This window comes from Temnothorax americanus, unplaced genomic scaffold (genome assembly GCF_048541705.1).
Source record: "Temnothorax americanus isolate GAGA-0224 unplaced genomic scaffold, ASM4854170v1 Scaffold38, whole genome shotgun sequence".
Taxonomy (NCBI): domain Eukaryota; kingdom Metazoa; phylum Arthropoda; class Insecta; order Hymenoptera; family Formicidae; genus Temnothorax; species Temnothorax americanus.
Genome location: NW_027509526.1, coordinates 253,543 through 265,139, shown reverse-complemented (window position 1 = coordinate 265,139; position 11,597 = coordinate 253,543). Strand labels below are relative to the sequence as shown.

Below are 11,597 nucleotides of genomic sequence, written 5' to 3'. Positions count from 1 at the left end.
TAACTAGATTCCGCGTTTCCGCGAGTTGAGTCCCGCACGTTTGAACGGAAAAGCGGAATCCGCTATTATCGTGTATGTAGTCGTTCACGGAAAGGTTGCAACACTTTTTTTTGGATGGGTTTTGGAACGCACGAATATTTAGAGACTGCGAGCCACTGCGTCTAGGGAGTTGCCGTGATGGGCCGTGACCAGCAGTGAGCTGTAAGTGAGAGGTTAAGACAGCTGTCAAAAGAGCACATACAGGGTGTGTATACACAGCAAAAGACATATTACAGCGTAACATCTGATAACAGGTAGGAACAAGACATCTTAAATAACGTATACTTTTTACGATATTTTAATTTAAATAAATAAATAAATAAATAATTAAATAAATAAATAAGTCTATTTGAATTAAAATATTTAAATTAAAAAATAGAGTAATTTCAATAACTTTCAAGTCTTAAATTATTTCTTTTACATATTTCGCGACGCTTGATAAGTCTATCTAGTTAAGATATAATATGAGCTAAACGATTTGTTATATATTTCTATGCGTTGTAGAATTTTGCCAAAAAGGACTTGAATAAGAGAAAATTTTATTTTGCAATAAATATTCTAATATATTTATAATTATAAGTCAAATATGATTTGCTTTACAAAGATGCAGACTGTAGTAACCATCATATATATTTTTGCAGATAATGTAAAGAAACGAGGAACTGTCTCCTTGCGCAAACGTATATAGCACACTCTTCTGCGTGTTGACAAGAATGACAAGTGGATGAGCATGAGTGGATACATCTATTTATGGCTTCCGTGAACCATTTCCAAGGAAAGTCCCACGACCACCTGCAGGTTGAACGATAAATAAATATATCATTCAGAATAAAACACGAAAATTCGTTAGCCTAACTGGCAATAATTTTAATATTAATACAACAACGTTTCGACCTCTACTTTGGGTCCTTATCAAGTTATAAGTTATTTAGCAATGATTGAATTGCGCGTCAGGTTTTGAATCTAATGTTCGCTATGTGTTATACTTCCTGACCATATAGTTTAACGATGATAATAAAATTCAAAACCTGACGCGCAATTCAATCATTGCTAAATAACTTATAATTTGATAAGGACCCAAAGTAAAGGTCGAAACGTTGTTGTATTAATATTAAAATTATTGCCAGTTAGGCCGACAAATTTTCGTGTTTTATTATTTTATCACTGGCGAACAATTATTTTATGGATTATTCAGAATTTTTTTCTAACGAACAATTGTCCAAGGCGAATAGATTCGCAGAAACTTATTTCAATCAAAACCCAAACACTTTGTCAAGCATTATAAAGCTGATAGAAAAGCGTAAAAATAATCTTAAAGAGGCCGTATTTATTTTTACAAACCGATTTGGGAAAATGAAAGAGACCAATTGATCTGATTAATCAAAAATATCAAATGTGACGCAAGATATATAATATTATCTGCATAATTTTTCAAATAATATTATTTTTATTTATTATTACCGTTTTGTAAATAACATTTTATTCAGTTTTAATTATTTCTAATACGTCTTAATATTTTTCGAGTTCAACGAGTTCTGAGCTGAGCGTTGAATAGCGGCCGAAGAGGACGACCACGACGGCTCGCGCCGCCACGGAAGCTTCGCAGCAAGGAAGATCCGTGGGAGGCCAAGGCACGGGACCGAGCTCAGATCCCCGAGACTGGCGCAAGAACGCCGATCGGTTCACCTCGCCCAGGCCTGGCACGTGAAATAATGGCGTCGCTTTTTAATATTTAGTATTTTATTAATAGACTGGAAGTTACTGATAAAATTATCTACGACATATTACTGTTGTGTAATTAACAAATTATTTATATAGTATTATAGATTTGATGTTGTTTAATATCCTTCGTAAAATATCGTTTATAAACGCACTAAAGGTACGATTTATTACATTTGATATAGAGCGAATAAATTTTTTAAATTGAATATATAATAATACTTTGTAGACATTATGTAATAGTATTATTTGCTAATAGAATACTTAAATTTTAATATAAATTTGTATTATAATCGTTGATAGACTTTGAAGAAAAGACATGAAATAATAGCGTCGTTTTGTAATAAAAAGCTATATTTCTAAACAGTAGTTATTATTATCTGTAGAATAAACATTGTATTTTCTGTTGAATCTTCAAAATTTAATATTGTTCGACAATCATCTGCATTCTCCGACTCTACTGCACAACTAAATATCTCTTCCAATCTTCTTGAACGCCGGAAAATTAAATACAGTATCCAAAGTATTAAATCCAATTATAATATCGATATCCTTTTGTTGCTGTAATCGAATTTCCTGCGACTGGCGAACAATGTTCGGTGGCGGACTGCAAATTGTTGAACTTCTTGCCGTTTATGTGCAAGCATTGTCACCTTCTGGCCACCTTCTGCAAAGAGCATTTCAATATGGTATCGCACGAGTGTTTAAAAACGGAGACCAAAAAATTCGTTGTAGGACAATCGGCAAGCTTCCTGTGCTCTAAGGAATCTTGCAAGGATGCGTCGTTGATCGAAATGCCTTGTATCAAGTGTAAGCGGCATTTTTGCGTGGCGCACAGGCATCACGGAGCTGAGTGAAACGGAGAAGACACAGAAACTGAAGAAATGGCAGATACCAAAGAAACAATTTGCAGAAAGCTATAGTAGATTAACAAATCGCGGACAGTTTGAGGAAACCCAAATATACAACACTGGCGAATAAAGTACTATTACATGTTATATATAAAACAGAAAATATATGTTTTAACGGCAAACGTAAGCATAGATGAACGTAAGCATACATTTTAACATTAGGTATATCAAGTATTCTCCCTGAATTATTTAAATTGAAAAAAAAAAAAAAAAATCTTTTACAAATAAGTTCGTTGTTGTTCGTTCGTAGTTTATTGTTTTGTCAAATTCTTGAAAGATAAATTAAATGATTCTTTTTTCTTTTTAAGATAATGGACCTTTATGAGGACTTTCACGTCACGCAGCTTCCATTGCTAGAAAGGAAAGTGCGTGGAGTTCAACAGGTCAGGGAATTTTCGGAAAATCTCGTTAAACCGTACAAACCTTAGCATTCTATGTAACAAATGTTTAATAACAATATAACTTTACACCTAATTCAAGATTTTATACACTTACAACATTGCGCGTTGGAAATTTGTATAAAAAAGGTACATTTTTAATATATTAAGCTCGATTAAGATATTTGTTATTGCACGTGTTAATAAATTCAACGTTCAACATTCGCATGCACTTATATACTTGCAATATTTAATTTGTATAATACAAATAAGCTTAAATATATAGCGTTAACACTGCGATTTATTTATTTATATAATGAAACAAAATATGCATATTGGAGACAGAATCAATAATTCAATTTTTCTTTGCCGTTATTAAAAATGTATTTATTAAATTACCGCAAGTTCTTTTCCAATTTGTGTGAAAGCACCTACCGTACGATCTATATCTTCGGTCGAGTGCGCTGCGCTAATCTGAACACGTATTCTTGCTTTATCTTTTGGTACCACGGGATAGCTGAATCCAATGACGTAAATTTCCTTTTCTGTAAAAAAAAAAAAAAAAAAAAATCATTCTCGTGCAATATAATAGAATAAGTTGTAAAACTTTGATAATATATGGTAGGTGTTGTATATTTTATCATTGATAGTTTATTTCTTTAAAGATTTTATAATTTATATGAAAATAATATTCATACCCATCATTTTATCTGCAAATGTTGTTGCTAATTTTACATCACCCAACATAACACGACAAATAGGATGGTTATCGCCGCTGACAATGAATCCAGCTTTAGTCATCGCATTTCTGAAATGCTCGGTATTGCCTGCTAAACGATCCAAAAACTTTGTGCTGTCTGTTATAAGATCCATCATCTGTTAATAATGTATAAAGTAATGTTTAAATTAGAAAAGTTTAAATAGCACAATAAAATTTTAATATCACTGCCGATCACTACGCATGCTGCCTGCTGCCCACCGCCTCTCTTCATCATCTTCATTACCCTCGTGGAAGCTGGGCTTCTTCACGTATTACACAGTGGCGATGGGTTGAGGTGAATCCCTCCAGGTCGATGCCGATCGACAGTGTCTTCATTTACAGACCGGACAAGCGGCTCGAGCTTTGGAGATTCACTTTTTAATCTTTCAGATCTGTAAGAATTTGTTTTTTTTTCTACAACCAAAAACAAGGTGTTTTGTAGGGGCAAAACTGAGGTCATATTCGGTTTTAGTAGGCGAAAATACATGGGAATACCATGGTCTAGTCCATGGCGTAAACAACTTTTCTCTTTTTGTGGGCCTGTGAAGTTGGTGAAATCAACAACTTTGACCCTCCATATCTTAAAAATAAAAAGCCAGCTAAATCTAAAACTTTCTGAGGATTCATGACTCATTATAGATTATCATTTAGTACTTGTAAGTAGAAATCTAAATTCAAGGGTTAAAAAAGAGGCTATTTTTGCGGTCACTCTTTGTATAATACACATCTATGCTTACGTTTTCCGTTAAAACATATATTTTCTGTTTTATATATAACATGTAATAGTACTTTATTTGCCAGTGTTGTATATTTGGGTTTCCTCAAACTGTCCGCGATTTGTTAATCTACTATAGCTTTCGTTTCTGCAAATTGTTTCTTTGGTATCTGCCATTTCTTCAGTTTCTGTGTCTTCTCCGTTTCACTCAGCTCCGTGATGCCTGTGCGCCACGCAAAAATGCCGCTTACACTTGATACAAGGCATTTCGATCAACGACGCATCCTTGCAAGATTCCTTAGAGCACAGGAAACTTGCCGATTGTCCTACAACGAATTTTGCGGTCTCCGTTTTTAAACACTCGTGCGATACCATATTGAAATGCTCTTTGCAGAAGGTGGCCTGACAATGCTTGCACATAAACGGCAAGAAGTTCAACAATTTGCAGTCCGCCACCGAACATTGTTCGCCAGTCGCAGGAAATTCGATTACAGCAACAAAAGGATATCGATATTATAATTGGATTTAATACTTTGGATACTGTATTTAATTTTCCGGCGTTCAAGAAGATTGGAAGAGATATTTAGTTGTGCAGTAGAGTCGGAGAATGCAGATGATTGTCGAACAATATTAAATTTTGAAGATTCAACAGAAAATACAATGTTTATTCTACAGATAATAATAACTACTGTTTAGAAATATAGCTTTTTATTACAAAACGACGCTATTATTTCATGTCTTTTCTTCAAAGTCTATCAACGATTATAATACAAATTTATATTGAAATTTAAGTATTCTATTAGCAAATAATACTATTACATAATGTCTACAAAAAGTATTATTATATATTCAATTTAAAAAATGTATTCGCTCTATATCAAATGTAATAAATCGTACCTTTAGTGCGTTTATAAACAATATTTTACGAAGGATATTAAACAACATCAAATCTATAATACTATATAAATAATTTGTTAATTACACAACAGTAATATGTCGTAGATAATTTTATCAGTAACTTCCAGTCTATTAATAAAATACTAAATATTAAAAAGCGACGCCATTATTTCACGTGCCAGGCCTGGGCGAGGTGAACCGATCGGCGTTCTTGCGCCAGTCTCGGGGATCTGAGCTCGGTCCCGTGCCTTGGCCTCCCGCGGATCTTCCTTGCTGCGAGGCTTCCATGGCGGCGCGAGCCGTCGTGGTCGTCCTCTTCGGCCGCTATTCAACGCTCAGCTCAGGACTCGTTGAACTCGAAAAATATTAAGACGTATTAGAAGTAATTAAAACTGAATAAAATGTTATTTACAAAACGGTAATAATAAATAAAAATAATATTATTAGAAAAATTATGCAGATAATTATATATCTTGCGTCACATTTGATATTTTTGATTGATCAGATCAATTGGTCTCTTTCATTTTCCCAAATCGGTTTGTAAAAATAAATACGGCCTCTTTAAGATTATTTTTACGCTTTTCTATCAGCTTTATAATGCTTGACAAAGTGTTTGGATTTTGATTGAAATAAGTTTCTGCGAATCTATTCGCCTTGGACAATTGTTCGTTAGAAAAAAATTCTGAATAATCCATAAAATAATTGTTCGCCAGTGATAAAATAATAAAACACGAAAATTTGTCGGCCTAACTGGCAATAATTTTAATATTAATACAACAACGTTTCGACCTCTACTTTGGGTCCTTATCAAATTATAAGTTATTTAGCAATGATTGAATTGCGCGTCAGGTTTTGAATCTTATTATCATCGTTAAACTATATGGTCAGGAAGTATAACACATAGCGAACATTAGATTCAAAACCTGACGCGCAATTCAATCATTGCTAAATAACTTATAACTTGATAAGGACCCAAAGTAGAGGTCGAAACGTTGTTGTATTAATATTAAAATTATTGCCAGTTAGGCTAACGAATTTTCGTGTTTTATTCTGAATGATATATTTATTTATCGTTCAACCTGCAGGTGGTCGTGGGACTTTCCTTGGAAATGGTTCACGGAAGCCATAAATAGATGTATCCACTCATGCTCATCCACTTGTCAACACGCAGAAGAGTGTGCTATATACGTTTGCGCAAAGAGACAGTTCCTCGTTTTTTTATATTATCTGCAAGAATATATATGATAATTACTACAGTCTGCATCTTTGTAAAGCAAATCATATCTGACTTATAATTATAAATATATTAGAATATTTATTGCAAAATAAAATTTTCTCTTATTCCAGTCCTTTTTGGCAAAATTCTACAACGTATAGAAATATATAACAAATCGTTTAGCTCATATTATATCTAATTACTCTATCTAATTACTCTATTTTTTAATTAAATATTTTAATTCAAATAGACTTATTTATTTATTTAATTATTTATTTATTTATTTATTTATTTATTTATTTAAATTAAATATCGTAAAAAAGTATACGTTATTTAAGATGTCTTGTTCCTACCTGTTATCAGATGTTACGCTGTAAGATGTCTTTTGCTGTGTATACACACCCTGTATGTGCTCTTTTGACAGCTGTCTTAACCTCTCACTTACAGCTCACTGCTGGTCACGGCCCGTCACGGCGACTCCCTAGACGCAGTGGCTCGCAGTCTCTAAATATTCGTGCGTTCCAAAACCCATCCAAAAAAAAGTGTTGCAACCTTTCCGTGAACGACTGTACACGGAAAGGTTGCAACACTTTTTTTGGATGGGTTTTGGAACGCACGAATATTTAGAGACTGCGAGCCACTGCGTCTAGGGAGTCGCCGTGACGGGCCGTGACCAGCAGTGAGCTGTAAGTGAGAGGTTAAGACAGCTGTCAAAAGAGCACATACAGGGTGTGTATACACAGCAAAAGACATCTTAGGGTGCCATTACATGGAGCGCGGAAACGCGGAAACGCGGAAGCGCGGAACAGAATAGTAACTAGATTCCGCGTTTCCGCGAGTTGAGTCCCGCACGTTTGAACGGAAAAGCGGAATCCGCTATTATCGTGTATGTATGTACATATGGCTGCGTTTCGATATTCACTGCCAGTACTTAACGCAGCCTATGTATGTACCCTGGCTTGCATATAAGATATACTTCATAATAACCATCAACATGATGTTTGGATCTATAATATTATACTGCCACTTTTATTAAATAATAAAGTAATCGAAAAGTATGTGTAAAAGCTTTTTTTTCAATGTGATTAAACAGCTCCGAAATTTGATGGAGTATACTGTATCCGCGTTGACAACGGATTTTGACGCGTTCGTTCCGCGAGTTTGTTTCTCCTTATATTACATGGAGCACAATTTGCGCGGAAAAGCGGAACAGTATAGTGACAAATAGACATTTGTATTCATTTCTTAAAATTGTGTTCACTTAATTCATTGCAATTTTTATTAATATGCTTATCTTTTCAGCTTATCTATTGAATACAAGCATTTTAATCAATAAATACCGTTAAAAATTAATATTTTATAATTCTCCGTTCCGCTTTTCCGCTCAAAATATGCTCCATGTAATATTAACTCATTCAAAACAGACGGAACGGATCGACGGAAATCTAGTAAATTTTGTCTTCCGCGCTTCCGCGTTTCCGCGTTTCCGCGCTCCATGTAATGGCACCCTTACAGCGTAACATCTGATAACAGGTAGGAACAAGACATCTTAAATAACGTATACTTTTTACGATAGTTTAATTTAAATAAATAAATAAATAAATAATTAAATAAATAAATAAGTCTATTTGAATTAAAATATTTAAATTAAAAAATAGAGTAATTAGATAGAGTAATTAGACATAATATGAGCTAAACGATTTGTTATATATTTCTATGCGTTGTAGAATTTTGCCAAAAAGGACTTGAATAAGAGAAAATTTTATTTTGCAATAAATATTCTAATATATTTATAATTATAAGTCAGATATATGATTTGCTTTACAAAGATGCAGACTGTAGTAACCATCATATATATTCTTGCAGATAATATAAAGAAACGAGGAACTGTCTCCTTGCGCAAACGTATATAGCACACTCTTCTGCGTGTTGACAAGTGGATGAGCATGAGTGGATACATCTATTTATGGCTTCCGTGAACCATTTCCAAGGAAAGTCCCACGACCACCTGCAGGTTGAACGATAAATAAATATATCATTCAGAATAAAACACGAAAATTCGTTAGCCTAACTGGCAATAATTTTAATATTAATACAACAACGTTTCGACCTCTATTTGGGTCCTTATCAAGTTATAAGTTATTTAGCAATGATTGAATTGCGCGTCAGGTTTTGAATCTAATGTTCGCTATGTGTTATACTTCCTGACCATATAGTTTAACGATGATAATAAGATTCAAAACCTGACGCGCAATTCAATCATTGCTAAATAACTTATAATTAGATAAGGACCCAAAGTTAGAGGTCGAAACGTTGTTGTATTAATATTAAATTATTGCCAGTTAGGCCGACAAGTTTTCGTGTTTTATTATTTTATCACTGGCAAACAATTATTTTATGGATTATTCAGAATTTTTTTCTAACGAACAATTGTCCAAGGCGAATAGATTCGCAGAAACTTATTCAATCAAAAGAAACGATTATGTTTTCTTAATGTTTGAATGATTGAGTACATTGTAACTTTCTGCTTTGTCATTAAAGTAACGGAGAACATTATATTCTAATTATTTTATCGTTATTAAAAGAATTGTCAAAAATGCATCAATTAAATATAAAACTGGAATAAATAAAATTAAATAAGATAGTATAATTAAATCAGATAACACATAATTAAACTAGATAATAAAATTGAATGAGAATAAATAAAAAATTTATTTATAAATAAAATTATCTGTTGTATTTATTCTTGTAAGCGAGCGATATGAGAATATTACGTTTCCAGCATCGTCGTTTTCTCTTTTCTAAATTCAGTCGCGCAATTTCCACAGCGTTGTTTGTTTTCAAAATCATCGTAAAAATGTCATTGTATCTCTTCTCTTTTGCTCGTTTTCAAAACTCATTTCGCATTACTCAATGTTTTTCGTTACCCTTACGAGTTCTTCGAACATTCTCGCACCGTTCGTTATTTCACCGTAATTCGATCGGCCATAGTTCTCGTCACTATGGGAACGATTCTCTCTCGTGTGTATATAAACCCCCTTTCTAGTACACGGATAAATCATAAAACCGTCTGTCGTTTCCGGCAGGATGGACGAGAATCGACTTTGTCCAGGTGCCATAAAACTCCCTCCTCCCCCTACGCCATTTCTCCCCAGAATAACGTTTCGTCCCGAACTCGTTACCGTCGCGCAGAAGAGCTGAACCCTCGTTGGCTGTCGGCGTTCATCCGTAGCCATTTCCGGAACCCCCGTTGACGTACGTACGTACTGAGGGGAAGCCGGAGGAACAGTGACTTCATCCACCCGCCGAGCGTGGCCTAGTAGACAGCGCACTGGTCTATTGAGCAAAAGGTCCCGGGTTCGATTCCCGGTAGAGCTAGAAAATTTTATTCGCTCGTTCTCCTCTCGGAAGGCAATGGCAAACCACCGAGAGAGTATCCTGCCACGAGAACTTCTCTTAAAAAAAAATAAATAAATAAATAAAAAAATTCCCCTTCGAAATCGGCGTTAAATTGTAGGTTCCATATACAATGTGTATAATCTACGTGCGCAACACATGTATATGAAGAGAAGTCACCACGCTCGGACACGAGTAATAGGACTGAGGAGGATTATTAGCTTACATCAATAAGCTTACATTGGTCCTTTAAATTGTCTAATTGCTTAAATGGTCTAATCTATTATAAGATAAAAATTTCGACAACATTTGTACTTATAAAACGGCCCAACATTGGGCCAGTACCGTTTGCCGTTGTGCCAGTACTGGCCGCCAGTACTGTGCCAGTACAGATTTGACACAGGAGTGTAACGCCAATAACGGATGGACCAGTACTGGGCATATAACTGGACCAGTATTGGAATAGTATCGTTTGCCGTTGTGTCAGTACTGGCCGCCAGTACTGTGCCAGTACAGATTCGACACAGGAGTGTAACGCCATGCCAGTACTGGCATGTTAATCGCCAGTACTGGTTCAATACTGGCAATAACGGACGGACCAGTACTGGGCATATAACTGGACCAGTATTGTATTTGTTAATAAATGCATTTAAAAAAATGCATTTTTTTTAATCGATAGAGTATCATAGAAAGTATGTTCTCCTCAAATTTTATTACATTATAGATTTTATTCGAATTATATATATATATATATGTAGGTCCAGGGGCAGTTTCCAGGACATCACTTAAAAATATTTTTTTTATATCTTTTACACTGTTTTCTAACTCTTATTTAAATAAAACAAATGTATTCTTAGCCGTTTCGAAGAAAAACCTAATTTGGCAGTTTCCAGGACCATCACAGATGTTAGATTCAGGGACAGCATATGTTTCCAGGACATTCGACTATAACGGCAGGTTCCAGGACATTTTTCTATATGTATAGAAAAATGTCCTGGAACCTGCCGTTATAGTCGAATGTCCTGGAAACATATGCTGTCCCTGAATCTACCATCTGTGATGGTCCTGGAAACTGCCAAATTAGGTTTTTCTTCGAAACGGCTAAGAATACATTTGTTTTATTTAAATAAGAAATAGAAAACAGTAAAAAAAATATTTTAAAAATATTTTCAATATCTACTATGTATTATATATAGTAGATATGAATAATAATACAAATAACATTTACAGATAAATATTACATTATATAAACATAATAATTTAAATAATACAATTTAATTTAATTATTCTGTTTTACTACTGCTTAACATATATATTCATTTATATATGAATGCCCAGAGAAGAGTATGTTCCGGAAATGTTTCATTTTCCTAAAATGTCAGTCTGGAATATACTCTCACATTTGTATAACAGATTTGAAACTTTCCTGGAAACCTTCAATGTCCTGGAATATAAACGATATCCCATATAAAAGTCCCGGAACATACTCCGGGCTTACGTACACTTATATTATTTTTATGTTTTTATATAAAAAAAATTTATCGGGTACTTAACCCCCTTGCACAAT

The 11,597-nt window shown here is 34.2% G+C and overlaps 1 protein-coding gene and 2 long non-coding RNA genes across 3 annotated transcripts; 1 reads left to right on the top strand and 2 right to left on the bottom strand.

Moving 5' to 3' along the window:
* The first annotated feature begins 147 nt into the window (after positions 1 to 147).
* On the top strand, positions 148 to 1,298 carry LOC143902170 (uncharacterized). The gene is made up of 2 exons (XR_013258282.1): positions 148 to 293; positions 681 to 1,298. It is a non-coding gene; the product is annotated as an uncharacterized LOC143902170 (long non-coding RNA).
* A 2,138-nt stretch (positions 1,299 to 3,436) lies between these two features.
* LOC143902168 (2-amino-3-ketobutyrate coenzyme A ligase, mitochondrial-like) lies at positions 3,437 to 4,285 on the bottom strand. Its single transcript, XM_077414866.1, has 3 exons — positions 4,006 to 4,285; positions 3,745 to 3,922; positions 3,437 to 3,591 (listed from the first exon to the last, which is right to left on the bottom strand). The coding sequence occupies exons 1-3, from the start codon at positions 4,045 to 4,047 to the stop codon at positions 3,437 to 3,439; spliced, it is 375 nt and encodes a 124-aa protein (XP_077270992.1). The 5' UTR covers positions 4,048 to 4,285.
* A 1,235-nt stretch (positions 4,286 to 5,520) lies between these two features.
* Positions 5,521 to 7,209, bottom strand: LOC143902171 (uncharacterized). The gene is made up of 3 exons (XR_013258283.1): positions 6,988 to 7,209; positions 6,498 to 6,645; positions 5,521 to 5,773 (listed from the first exon to the last, which is right to left on the bottom strand). It is a non-coding gene; the product is annotated as an uncharacterized LOC143902171 (long non-coding RNA).
* Between the last annotated feature and the right edge of the window lie 4,388 nt (positions 7,210 to 11,597).